The sequence below is a fragment of the Chrysochloris asiatica genome, unplaced genomic scaffold, assembly GCF_000296735.1.
Source record: "Chrysochloris asiatica unplaced genomic scaffold, ChrAsi1.0 scaffold00013, whole genome shotgun sequence".
In the NCBI taxonomy this organism is placed as follows: domain Eukaryota; kingdom Metazoa; phylum Chordata; class Mammalia; order Afrosoricida; family Chrysochloridae; genus Chrysochloris; species Chrysochloris asiatica.
Genome location: NW_006408531.1, coordinates 10,541,870 through 10,556,324, shown reverse-complemented (window position 1 = coordinate 10,556,324; position 14,455 = coordinate 10,541,870). Strand labels below are relative to the sequence as shown.

General features: G+C 40.9%; 1 protein-coding gene across 1 annotated transcript in view; it reads right to left on the bottom strand.

The window, feature by feature from the left end:
- Nucleotides 1-14,455, bottom strand: part of TXLNB (taxilin beta) — a 62,828-nt gene that overhangs the window by 17,778 nt on the left and 30,595 nt on the right. Inside the window, exons 4-6 of the mRNA XM_006834618.1 lie at nt 10,198-10,392; nt 7,241-7,360; nt 2,734-2,808 (exon numbers count right to left, since the gene is read on the bottom strand). Of these exons, the coding sequence (XP_006834681.1) occupies nt 2,734-2,808; nt 7,241-7,360; nt 10,198-10,392 (390 nt within the window). The remainder of the gene's footprint in view (nt 1-2,733; nt 2,809-7,240; nt 7,361-10,197; nt 10,393-14,455) is intronic.

Below are 14,455 nucleotides of genomic sequence, written 5' to 3'. Positions count from 1 at the left end.
TGATGTGGAAAGATGGAGTAGCTAGGGGCTTTAGATACAGAGAGGGAGAGGGGCTGCGTGCTGACGACCGGGGGGCAGGCTTGCAGGGTATACCCTTTGGTTGGTTGATGATGCATGGAGGGGATTGTAACCATGGCAATGAACTGATATATGATAGAATGAATGTAAAACTAATGTTCTCCCATGTAAACTATCACATATTTCACAATAAAAGATTAAAAAAAAAAAAAAGAAGAGTCATGAATGGAATACCAGATCTCTGCCGGGCAAAATGACAGCAGCAGAGGTGCCAGCCTGGAGGGAGAGTCTCAGCAGCTCGGAGATTCCTGGCCCACGGACAAGTAAAGCTGAGTGCCTACAGCAAGGAGGCTGGCTTGCAGAATGTGATCTTTGGGCATTCACAGACTGATTAAAGGAGTTTTGTAATACTTGCCCACACAGGACAGAGGCTGATCGACCACATGACTGAGAGGCTGAAGACAAGAGCGAAGTGTGCCTGCAGTATGGCAGAGTAGATGCATCCCTGGATGGAAAACTGATGTATCCTGAGTTACTTTGATCCTGAATTGTACCTTGTTGACTTCCTTAATAAACCACGTAATCGTGAGTATTGTCTATGAGTTCTGTGTGGCCATCACAACAGATTATTAAACCCAGGTGGGAAGCAGAAGTGCTGTGGGAGAGATGTCAAAAGAGGGCAAAGAAGGGTGAAGGACGGAGTCATATTTGACTTCTGTCTCATAGAAATTGGCCTTGGGTTGATTTTGAGCTTGATTCTACTTCTCCCGTATGAAGCCAGAGGAAGTTAGAGGGGCTTTCTGTCACTTTTGCACTAACTGAAAAGTAGTGGTGGTGGTTGTGTGCTGTGGAGTCGGTTCTGACTCATAGCGACCCTATCCAGAGTTTCTGAGGCTGTAAATCTTTACAGGAGCAGAAGGTCTCATCTTTCTCCCCTGGAATGATTGGTAGTTTCAAGCTGCTGACCTTGAGGATAGCAACCCAGCTTGTAAACACTATGCTACCAGAGCTCCTTAACTGAAAGGTAGTAGGTCTTTGGGACTCACCAGCTGCTCCTTGGAGAAAGATGTGGCAGTTTGCATCCATAAAGGTGTAAAGTCTTGGAAACACTAGAGGACAGTTCTACTCTGTCCTAGGTGGTCACTATGAGTCAGAATTGACTGGACAGCACTGGATCAGCATTTGGATATTCCTGTTGGCTGGGGAGTCTGAGTTCCCTCTTGGGTCCTGTGGCAGGATGGGTATCTGAGAACCTGAGAAGGGATGTTTGCCAGGAAAGCAGAGGAGCCTGGGTAGGAGCCCTGACACCTGTTGGAGACTCACTGGGGTTCAACCTGAAGGGCAGGGGGGAAAACTGGATAGTTTGACCTGTCCCTCTATTGTATGAGGGTTTGTTTTTGAGTCTAAAATGGGAATTCCCATGTTGTTGTTAGGTGAAGGTGAGTTGACTGTGACTCATGGTAACCCAGTGTATTACAGAGTACAGTGCTCTATGGAGTTCTCTTGACTGAGCCTCTGTTTTGAATTCCTAACCTTTTGGTTAGCAGTGGATCACAGACTGCTTGTACCACTCTGTCTCCTTTGTTGTTGCTTACCAGTTGGTTTTGGCTCATAGTGACCTTGTAGAGGGTTTCTGAAGAGTGGCTAGTGAGTTTGAACCACCGATCTTGTGGCTCAAACTGCCCTTGCAGTCCAGTACTTATCCCATAGTGCCACACCAGGACTCCATATAATCTAATGACAAAACATATATGGCAACCAAATGCCAAATAAAAATGCTTACTGCTCTGCTCATTCTTTCTAATGACTTACCACTGACCAGGCTGACTTCAGATAGCAAGGAAACTTGGGCACTGACTACTTTTCTCATTTCCTCTTTATTATAAGTAATATCAAACCCTGAGGGCATTGAAGTATCGACACTTAGAAACAGTGCATCTGACCAGTTGACATTTTAGTCTTACCTTCATATAGTAATGGGGGAAGAGAGAGACGAAGTAAGAACATGTTGAAGGAAAGTTCGACATCAACGTATCCTGATGATTTGGGGGGCATCATTTCTATGTAAGGAGTCTCTTCAAGGTGCAAACAGTTAATGCTCTTGGCTGCTAACCCCAAATTAAAGTTTTAAGTCTACCCAGAGGTACCTCAGAAGAAAGGTCTGGGATCAACTTTACAGCAACTGGTGCATTTGTATGTAAACAAATACTACATGGGTGTAGGTAGTTCGGTAACTTACCGCTACCATCAGCCCCTAGTTAGGGTGTGGTGGACACCCCCATTGTGCAGAGAGGAAAATCTTTATTTTGGCGAAGGGGAGCCATGAAGGATGGACTGATCTGGGCAGGGCCCCCCCACGGCTTTGCTCAGCCCTATGTGAGGGTGGGGCCAGAGCACTAGCTCACCAGAGGGTTTCCCTGGTGGCTCTGCCCACAGGGTGTGACACCATGGGTAACCACACTGGGTAGCACCAATCCTTTTGCTATCCCTGATTTTGACTGGATGTCGTTGGCACAGAGCATTTCTTGTTCTATGAAGCTATAATATTGTGCTTTTATTTTACATAATAAACATGAAGTTATTCTTCATTTCCAACTCCTATCTCCCCTTACCCCTTACATGTGAGGCCTTCTGCTGACTCCCTGTGGCTCACAAGCTCTTTATCTGGGAAGAGTACAGAAAGCACACCCCACACACAATTTGCCCCCACATCACCTGAGCCTGTAGGACAGTCTCTTGCTCCTTTAGCACCTTGGCCTGCAGCTTCCACTCTGCTGCCTGGTTCAGGAGCTGTGAGAAGAGAGGATACATGGGAAGACTGTCAACTTGTCTTTTATGCTATTGCCCCGTTATAACTAGTACGCAAAAGTCAGTAACCCTATTTAGTCATTTATTTTGGAATGCCACAAAGAATCTAAAAAAAATCAGAGCTAATAATTCATCTAAAAGATTGAATGTTTTTTTTTTTTTTTTTAAAAAAAGAGCTCTGGTAGTGTAGTGGTTATGAATCGGGCTGCGAACCGCAAGGTCAGCAGTTTGAAACCACCAGTTGTTCCCCTGGAGAAAGATGAGGCTTTCTGCTCCTGTAAAGATTTACAGCCTTGGAAACCCTGTACAGGGTCACTATGAGTCGGTTCCGACTCCACAACACATAACCACCAACCACCACCAATGCAAAAATAGCTACTAATGGAAGCATGAATCACACAATTTTCAACCTCCCACAAATTTAGGAACCTGAAGGTCAGCGGTTCAAACCCACCAGCTCCTCCTAGGAAACATTACATAGGGTCGTTAAGAGTCAAAACTGACTCAACAGCACTGAAAAACAACAATCCAGCAGTCATGGTCAGCCATCGCTTAGCCTCGGTTGGAACATCTCTACAACATCACTGCCCACCAGGATAATAATCCTTGCGCATTGTGTGAGCAACTGCTTCCTTTATATTAAGCTCCAAACTATTCTCCTAAACCATTGTTTGCCATCATAGTATGCATCGGAATCACAACAAAGTATCTTAAATGTAGGCTCCACTCAGAGAACATGATTCAGGAAGTAAAAGGGTAAATTTGAAAGCTTCACTTATAGCAAATACACCAGGTGATCTAAGGGTTGCCTTTTGAAATGCACTGGGTTAGAAGTTTGATTTATTGTTCCAAAGCCTGCCCTCTGGGAATTTACAAAATAGGTTTCATTCTGCTCCCACAAGGCAGCTCTTTAAATACAATCAAGGTCCTTGAATATAACATGTCCAGAACTGGAAACTGATGGGTTACATTGAAAAAGTTGTTTTAGGCATGAAAATGATATTAACAACATTAATTTAATTTAAAATAGAAAAATGTTCAATCGCATGTCAATCTTCTGTTTTAGGGCTGTAGACTTTGTTATGGGTTTGGCTCTTCTGATTGACATTCAGAGTTGCCTTGTGACAAAAATCACATCCATAACATGACATCTAAGATCTCTAGTTATTTACTTAAAAAAAAAAAATTGTGCTAGAATCTAAAAATACTCTTGAAGCAACTTGATTGAAAAATAAATTTCAGTGTTTTAAAGTTTTCTTTAAAGCTTCAAGCAAAGATGTCCCCTTGAGGATTTAGGAGCTCCTGACCTAAGCCAAAGTGTTTTCAATGGCCTCATTTGCATGGGAAAGCTGAACAATGACTAAGGAACACTGAATAAGAATTGATGTCTTTGAATTACAGTGTTGCCAAAGAATATTGATCATGCCATCAACTATTAGAAGAACAAATAAATTGGTCTTGCAAGACAGACAGCCAAATGCTCCCTAGAAGAGAAGATGGTTAGACACGGTCTCCCATACTTTGGACAGGTTATCAGGAGCAACCAGTCTCTGGAAAAGTACAGCATGCTCAGTAAAGTCAGTGAAAAAAAATGCCTCAGTGAGATGAGCAGTCGTGGTTGCAACAACGTGAGGCGGGTGCAGGACTGGGCAGTGTTTCACTCTGTTGTATGTAGGGCCCCTATGAGTCAGAACTGACTTGATTGCACCTAACAAGAATAGCCAGCTTTCAAAGCATTGAGCATAATTTTCATAGCAACACTCATTTAAGAATCACATTTCATTAGTTTACGTATCATCTCAGTGATTCACATAATACAGAAACATAACTGAGAGGAAATGTTTTGGAAGGTTTTGTACTGCACTTATATCCTGTCTGACATATAATTTACCTAGGAGGATAACTATGCTAACAGTGCAGTGTAGTATATATTTTTTGGATTTTGAATAATAATGAAACATTCTATTTCTTATTTTGAAGGCTAGGTTGTAAATGTTTTATTTCTTACTTTGAAGGCTAAGTTGTATATGGATTTAATAAATTAATCTTTTTCTTAAAAGCATATGGACTTCTAATTTGAAAATACTAAATACATGCCAGCTTAGGTGTTCCAAAATTCTCCCTTTCTTTATGATGTTGGAAAACGGAGATTATTTTTCAGATTACTATTCTAATAATTGAAGGATTAGGTATTAGACTAGTAATAGTAATGTGGGCTGGTTTTAAGTAAATGACAAGTTCATGACCGAATAGTAAATGGCCAAATTTTAAAAAGTGAGTTTGCAAAAGTTCTCTCTCTCCCTCTCTCTGAGTGTAAAGTACTGTCTCAGAGAGCTTGAGTTTGAAACATATCTTGGTCACTTAGCTTTGTGTGACTTTAAACAAGTTATATATTCTCCCTGAACCTCATTTCTCTCTCACCTTACAGCTGTTTTGGTGTGTCTGGTGGGAGTGAGTTACCAGTAAGTACTACCACTCAGTTTCTTAATCCAAAGAGCTCAGAAGTCATCCTGGGTCCTCCTTTTCCTCACAATCACCATCTTCAATCCATCAGCAATGCCTCTTGATTTTACTTTGCAACCTTACCTTTTCTCCATCTCCATCTTCCATTCTATACTGCCACCTCCCTCACCTAGCCCCTCATCATACCCTGAGCTCTCTTCTTGCTTTCACACTTGTATCTCTTTAGTCTCTTTTCCACCCAGGAGCCAAATTACTTTTACAGATGCTAAGCATAACATATCATCTCCCTTACTAAAACTATCCAGCATTTTCCCACTATATTTAAAGTAAAATCCAAATTACTTCCCAAGCCCTGAAGAGCTAGACAGTTTGGCCCCAACTTCATTTCACGAGGCTCTCCCACTTGGTCACTGCGCTTTTGTTTCCCTCAGTTCTGCTGGCTTCCACGTCAGGGCCTTGTTCCTCCTGAAGATGTGGAGGCTGGAGGCTGCCTCTCATCAGGCAGGTTTCCACTCACTCACCCTCCCCTGCAGGAGGCTTTCCTACTCCCCGACTTAGTCAATCCTATCCTGCCTTGTCCTTTTCGGGTCTTTATTTCTCAGTTCTTCTAGTGGTGGTGGTGGTGTGCCGTAGGGTGGGTCCCAATCCACAGGGATCCTGTATAGGGTTACTGAGGCTATAAATCTTTATAGGAGCAGAAAGCCTCATCTTTCTCCCATGGAGACTCTATGCTAACCTTGCAGTTAGAAGTCTAATGCAAGCTCCTTTATTTCCCTGTTGGTGTAGTTGTTAAGTGATGTTGAGTTGGCTCTGACTCTTAGCAACCCTGTATGGGCTTTCCAAGGAGCAGCTGGTGAGTTTGAACTGCTGACCTTGTGGTTCAAACTGACCTTGCTGGCCAATGCTTTATCCCACAGCACCACACAAGGATTCCTTATTTCCCTGCTGTTGTTTCTAAGTGTCATCGAGTCAATTCCGACCCATAGCGACCCTGTACAGGGTTTCCGAGAAGCAACTGGTGTGCTTGAACTGCCGACCTTATAGTTCAAATGGCTTTGCAGTCTGGCTCATTAACCCACAGCGCCACACCAGGATCTGAAATTACCTTTCATTGTTTGTTTACTTGCTCATTGCCTCTCTCTTCCTTACTTAACTCATCTCTATAATGAGTGGTAGTCCTCCTGTGTCTTGTTCATTACTGTGTCCCCTGTCCCTACTCTATGATTGCTGTTAGTTGTTGGGGTGGCCCCGGACCCCTGGTGACCCAATGCACATCGGAACGAAACGCTGCTGGGTCCTATGCCATCCCCATGGTGGGCTGCATGATTGGTGGGCTGCATGATTGGTGGGCTGCATGATTGGTGGGCTGCATGATGTGTATGTAGGGGCCCTATGAGTCAGAACTGACTTGGGCTGATTTTTGAGAGTACAATACCAAGACTTTCTTCCTAGTCTATATCACCTTGGAAGCTCACTGCAACTTGTTCAGCATCATAACAAATGCCTGCCTCCATTGGCAGATGACTGGTGGCTTTGCACAAAGTACATTGGCCACAAGTTGAACCCTGCTATCTCACATGGAAGGCCAATCACCAATGCCCCTTAATCATGTATGATGACCAAATGCATGATTATTTTATGTTACATATACTGTGGCAGAATGCCTTGTTGTTGTTGTTAAGTGCCATTCTAGATAGTTCTGACCCCTAGCGACCCTGTACAGGGTTTCTGAGGAGTGTCTGGTGAGCTTGGACCACAGACCTTGCAGTTCAAACTGACTGCAGTCCAGCACATTAACCCACCACGCCATACCAAGATGCTTTGTACTGGCTGACAAATTTCGTTCTCCACCAACGCACAGGTGCTTGCACAGTTATCAAACACCACTTTCTCAGGCATTCTTTGACACTAAGGCAGAGCAGATCTGCACACGGATTGCAGTGATAAGTACATATTCCTTCTCGCGATTGTGACGCTCCTCTGCTTCCTTCATCATCTCTTGCGCCTGCTCAAGTTTGGCATCCACCAGCTTCTGCTGCAGTTCTCTGTGCTTAAATATTTTGTCCAGATGCTAAAGAAAAATAAAGGACACACATGAAACTTGGCGTATCATTGGCACTTGAAAAATGTAAAATAATAATAATATTCTAATGAACCTTCTCTAGGCTTTAACTTAAAGAAAGAGGAGGAAATGAATGCACTGGCATTATATATGCCTCATATTAAAGTTGTAAATTGGTGAAGCCCTTTATAGTTTGCACTACACAAGGCAGCTGCAAAAGGTGGGGGTGCCGGAGCTCAGCAGTGTTACTGTCAAAAGTTCCCCAAGTTATTTTTCTAAAATTGGCCATGGTTAGATATAATGCCACCTGGTTTACTGAACAACAAGGGTAATACAATCGCTCAACACCTTGGCTGTTTCTATGAATCTGAAGCCAATTGTAATCACTACATTAATATAATTTATCATTGTGAAGTCCCCTCCACATTTTTGATTCTAAGGTTGTGTGGAAGTTCTAGGGCGCCCACATGTGGCTCTAGGCCTGTGAGGGAGGCTCCGGATCACAGATGAATTAAAATGCAAATAGGTTGCTGCCTCTTCTACACCTGGACCCTTCTTGACTTGCTTTGTGAAGAGGAGCTTCTAACAGGAACTCAGACCCAAAAACCCGAATCTGCTGCTATAGAGTCGAGTCCAACTCATAGTGACTCTATATAGGGTCTCTGAGACTGTAATCTTTACAAGGACAGTCTTGTCTTTCTCCTGAGAAGCGGCTGATGAGTTTGAACCTCAGAGCGTAGCTGCTGAGCCGCAAGGTCTCCTTAACTGAATCCCCATGTGGAAAATTTCTTGGTGATTACGAGTTCCTCATTGGAAATGGGCATGTGGACTTGGGGAGTCCTGGCATGGATAAGTACTGTGTGGGGTTTCTGAGTACAAGACTGGTGGTTAGCAGCCCAGTACTGAGACATTCTATACAGCACTTAACAACAGTCTGTAAGCGTATCTAGACGCGTTCTGGGAATAGAGAAGTAGGGTACAGAGCCTGTCCTGGATGTCCCATCTGAGATCTCTGAGGAGCCACGGCATTTTCCCTATAGCTTGTCCCTTTCTCCCTTCTCCTTCAGTCTGAGCCTCCACTCTAGAACTGAGCTCATTTTTGGTACAAGATAAAATGTGATGTGTTTCTTGATTCACCTAACTGCTGCTTCCATATGCTAGGGGCTCAGTTTCATTCTTGATAAAATCTTAGCCAAAAGAACCACTTTGATTATGTTGTGACATTTTAAAGCAGAGTTTTAAATCTGGTGGGTCTGGAGGAAAGAATGAGTGTATTTAACACATAGTGACATCATGTGACAGAGTAGAACTATCCCATAAAGTTTTCTAGGTTAGAGACCTGGTGTGGCATCATACGATAAGCACTAGACCTCAAGGCTGGTTAGAACCACAAGGTCAGCAGTTCAAACTCCCCAGTCACTCCTCAGAAACCCTGTACAGGGTCACTGTGAGTTGGAATTGAACAACAATCTTTATGGGACCAGATTGCCAGGTCGTTCTCCCTCCGAGCCACTGGGTGAGTTTGAACCACCAACCATTTAGTTAAGAGCCCAGTGCTTAACTGTTTCCCCAAGAACCACCAGGGTTTCTTGAGGAAAAGAATAAGAGATGTCAAAATCCTGGCTTGGGGGCTGGTGCATCTGCAGTTTAAAAGCATATTGTTAAGTGTCATCTAATCGGTTCATCAAATAATATAATTTTGGGATAACAAAAGATCTTTTATATTCATCCAAATATACACTATGGAAAGTAAAAATCTTTTGGCCTTAGTGAATGTGGAAGTCTCTGCTTTATGTTGTGGTTGCTAAGTACTGTAGAGTCACTTCTGACTCATAGCAACCCTATGTAGGGTTTCCAAGGAGCATGGTGGGTTTGAACTGGTGACCATGTGGTTCACAGTATAGTGCTGATCCTACGGTGCCACACCAGGAAGTCTTCTTCATCTATTGTTGTTGTTGTTGTTGTTAAGTGCCGTCAAGTTGGTTCCGACTCATAGCGACCCTGTACAGGGTTTCCGAGGGTGTAAATCTTTACAGGAGTAGAAAGCCTCATCTTTCTCCTGCGGAGCGGCTGGTAGTTTCGAACTGCTGACCTTAAGGTTCGCAGCCCGATTCGTAACCACTACGCTACCAGAGCTCCTTATAGCATGTGAAAATACATTACTACTTTATGCTTTTTGAGATTCGTAATAACATAATGTATGTAAAGTACAGTACTGAACCACATTGCTTGGCACAAACCAAGCAGTGAATAAACAATACCCTGATTATTATAATTATTGCATAATCAATAATGTTATTATTGGTTGTAAGGTATGTAGAATATAGATCCTTAATTTAGATGACCTGGTGCATCATAACAAGGAGCGTGTGAGATGTTTTGGGGAGTTATATAAATAGGAGTCCTGGTGTGGTGCTGTGGGATAATGCACTGGACTGCAAGGTTGGTTTGAACCAGAAGGTCAGCAGTTCAAACTCACCAGCCACTCCTTGGAAACGCTATATGGGGTTGCTATGAGTCGGAACTGACTTGATGTCACTTAACAACAGCAACAATATAAATGGGGGTTTCAAAAAGCTAAGAAGTTAGTCTTTGAAGAAAAATGCAACCATGGTCTATCACTTCCCAATTAGAACCTTTGCTTCCCAGTTCAAAGAAATCCTATCTGACTATTCAGCAAAGTATTTTGTAATATCATCTGTCTTTATTTAGGCATGCCATAGAAATCCAATCCAAAATATTAATCAATTGAGAGGGCCTGCCTTTCGGTCCTGAGCGAGTTCCCCACCTTCACAGCCTAGATCCAGATCATTGCTGTTTGCTACTTTGTTTGATGTGGTTCTCACCTCCTCTCGGAGCTCATACTGATCGATGATGCTCTTCAGCTTCTCGGCGAGCTCCGTGTTCTCTTGACACAGCTTCATATTCCTATCACTCTGCTGCTCAATCTGGGTCTGGATGTCCGTCAGGGTGCTCTGGAAATGGCTGGTGATCTCCTTCCTTTTCTCCTCCTCATCGCGCGCCCTCTGTAGGGTTTCCTCCTATGGATCACAAGCAAAATGTTTTGTGATGCTGTTTGAAAAATCACACCGGGTATATCGAATTCAGGACTAGTCAATGAAAGGAGATTAGTGTGTTGGCTAATGAGGTGGGATTTTTTTTTTTTTTTTTTTTTGCAGTTCTATTGGTCTCTTGCTGTCTGTAGCTCACAATAAATGTATGAAGGAAGCTTTCAGCTGTGAATACACAGTCATTCAGAGTAGGTGCTGTGAGGGTCTTGAATTTGATAGCTGGTGGTGAATAGGCTTGTTCTAGAGATGACAGGTCTCCTGTGGAGTGCATAAAATGGCAGCGATTTCTAGCAAACACACATAACACTGTTCTGATCTCTTGGCTGTGGCTTGAACAAAAGGCCGCTTGGTTTTGTTCTGTGATGAGACAGATTGTATGTTACTGTGGTTTGGAACATACAAAAACCATGGCATACTAACTATATAATTGTGTTACTCAAGTTTTGTAAATGGAAGTGATCACAGTATTAACTTGTTCTTAGTAAGATAAAACTTTCATTAAAAAGTTTTAATAAGGAAACTAAGATAACTCTAAATTAGTTACAGCAATCCAAAATACAAAAGAAAATCTTTTTAAAAATGCTAGATATTTTATTTCTGTCTGAAAGAATAATCATTTCACGTGTCACATAGGGTAATTGAAATGTTCAGTGTAAATTTTGAATCTGAAAGCAATATTAAGTTTAAAATCTTTAACTCTAAAATGAAACATCTAATTTTCTCCTCTTCTGCTTTGTTAACATTGAAGAATTGGAAATTAACTTTTATATAATTTCTGTTCTCTTTTATCCTACATCAAAACTTTTCATTCATTGCTAACCACTAACAATGTGCCCAAATTTCCTCCATATCTATATTGAGAATTGTTTACTTTGTAATTGTTCTCCTCATTCTTCTAGAATAAAAGGGTTTAATCTTGCAGCGTCACACCAAAGATAGATACTTGGACTGCTGACAAGTGATACAGATATTTTAGGATTCCTTTCAGTTCTGATTAATTGTTAATATGAAAGTTCGCTTCATTGTGGGCAAGTAAAATTATACTGCACTTAGTTGCCTACCAAGTTCACATTATGGAACAGGATTAAAAAAAATAAATAACATGTAAACAGAAGTAATTGTGCAAATCTTTACCAGAGTAGTAGAATAATTGATCAGAAGTAAAAACTGATGCTGAAAATACATACTCTAGAAATATTTTAGTTTCTCATTAGGCTTCCTGTTTCCTCTACAATATTAACAATTTTTCCTAATTTTAATGTGGTTCTGATATCAGAATAACAATTTATTCACTGTATAAGCATTTATTGAGTAACAGTTTCTTAGGAATATTGTAGAAGTTATCGGCACTTTCTAATATGATGGGCTTAACTATATGAGATGTTAGTTCTCCAGACTTTGTAATGGGATTGATTATCTACCATGTGCTATCAAGTCAATTCTGACTCACGACAACCTCACATGTTAGAAAGCAGTGAGACTCCATATGGGATTCTTGGCGGAAATCTTAACAGAAGCGGCTCACTACGCTTTGTCTTCCATGGTACTGCTTGGGGTATTTTGACCCCCAAACTTTAGGTTCACTTCTTATTGTTATTAAGTGCTTTCAAGTCAGATCTGACTCATAGTTGCTATGGGTCAGAAGCAACTCAGCGGCACTTAGGGTTTCCAAAGTGTGGCTGGTGAGTTTCAACCACTTTGTGGTCCAACACCACACCAGCACTCCTTTAGGTTCATAGTCAAACACAAACCCAACCACCTAGGGACCTTAGTATATGTATTTCATTTGAAATGATTATGATTATTAGCTAAGAGGAATTGAATATGTATGATCGTGATTGTCTCCTCATTGCTCCTGGTCTGCTTGGAGGTCAACAATTTCAGTCATAGAACTACAGACTACGATCTGAATTCCATTTGCATTTATAAATATTCCATCTATGAATGAAAGAATCATTTCATCCTTCCAAGAAACTGATGTTTTCACTGGCAGCTGGCTACAAATAAGAATGGACAGATGTTAGAATGATATCAAACACATATCAAACCATTATAACATCCAGGCCTGGCCCACAAAATGTCATCTTACATTCTATATTATAATATTTTTCAGTGAGAGAAAAATAAATCTAGCAAAATCTTATAAAACTAGAGTTCATTGATCAAGCATTTGTTATCATTTGGCTAATGTCTGAGACACAATTTTGTTTAGCTGACACATTATTCATAGTGAAAATTAATAGTACAAATAATGTTGAGGGACAAAGTGTAAAATAACTAAGAAAACAGACTCTGTAAACATCACAGTACGTCTGAGAACAGATGGTGTGATTGGCACATAATCCATAGGCATTCAGTAAATGTTTAGTTAATGAATCAGTGAATTATTCATTTATAGACAGTAATGAGTAGTTTGGGGTAGATGATTCCTCTAGTTCTTTCCACATTAAAATTCTGGGATATTACGATAACAAATCCTACTGAGTTCTTTACTAAAAACATGTTGCCTGAGACATTTACCTGTCTTTAATTATGCATTTTTTTAATCAATATAGTTTCAGGCTCAGTGTTATTGCTTCAAATATATCCAGTATTTTTTAAACAAGGCCTTGTCTCAGATTTTCATGGGTCCTTTTCTATTATCTTAACTTGTAAAGTTTTAAAAAATTATTCATTAAGAAACAATTTCAATAAAGAATAGTAAAAATTAAAATTTGTAGTGGTGGAAACAGGCTAGGTATGCATTCTCTTTTTACATTTTCCCATGAAATTCAGATTCAGACATATTTTAGCTGCTTTACTTCTGTTATGACCAACTAAGCTTACATGAACTTTTCTGCAAACAACAATAAACTTGACAAAATGCAAGAAACAACTTCTTAAAGGCATTGAAATGTAAACAGAATTAGGAATATTCTGGATGGGTGTAGACACATGTAAAAGGGAATGACATCTTGTAAGTTTCCTTTTTTTTTTTTTTACAGCTTTTGGACTTGGCAGCAGGCTGCATTTGGGAGCAACATGGGATGGGTAAACATTTCATAGAAAATTCATCAATTTTCTGGTCTGAAGCCTTCCAGGTGTCTATAACTGTTGGATGGTGAGTAAAGTTTCTCAGTAAAGAAAGGGCCAGAAAGGGAGAACCCTAAATTTTGTAACTAAACTGACCCACACATGTTCATGGAGGACTCAAAGCAGCCCCACTAAAGAAAATAAGATTGAACTGAGATTTGAGCTACTATCCCAGAGACAGAGTCTGCAGGTTAATTTCCTGCTTAAAAAATAAAAATCAACATTTTTTAAGAGGAGTATAAATAGAATATAGATTCTTCACAACATAACAATCACAGCATCCAAGATACAATCTAAAATTAGTTGGCATATGAAGAATCAAGAAAATGTGATCCAATCTCAATTTTAGTGGAGGCCTCTTCCACAATGACTCAAATAAGCAGATAGGGATTTAAAAATAGATATAATAACTATGCTTGATGTTGTAAAAGAGCATATTATCTCAATGAATAAAAAGGAAATTGTGTGAATGAAAAATAAGTTTTTAGAAAGAACCAAATGGGCATTGTAGGATTGAAAATTTGTTGTTGTTGTTGTTAGGTGCCATCGAGTTGGTACCGATTCATAGTGACCATATGAACAACAGAATGAAACACTGCCTGGTCCTGGGCCAACCTCACAATTGTTGCCACGCTTGAGCCCATTGATTCTGCCACTTTGCCAATCCATCTCACTGGGGGTCTTCCTCTTTTTCTCTGACCCTCCACCTTACCAAACATGATATCCTTCTCCAGTGACTAGTCTCTCCTGACAATATATCCGAAGTATGAGAGCTGAAGTTTGGCCATCCTGGCCTCCAAGGAGCACTCTGGCTGTACTTCTAACACAGATCTGTTGGTTCTTTTGGCAGCCCATGGCACTTTCAGTATTCACCAGAACTCAAAGGCGTCAATTCTTCTCTGATCTTCTTTATTCACTGTCCAGCTTTCGCATGCTTATGAGGTTATTGAAAATACCATGG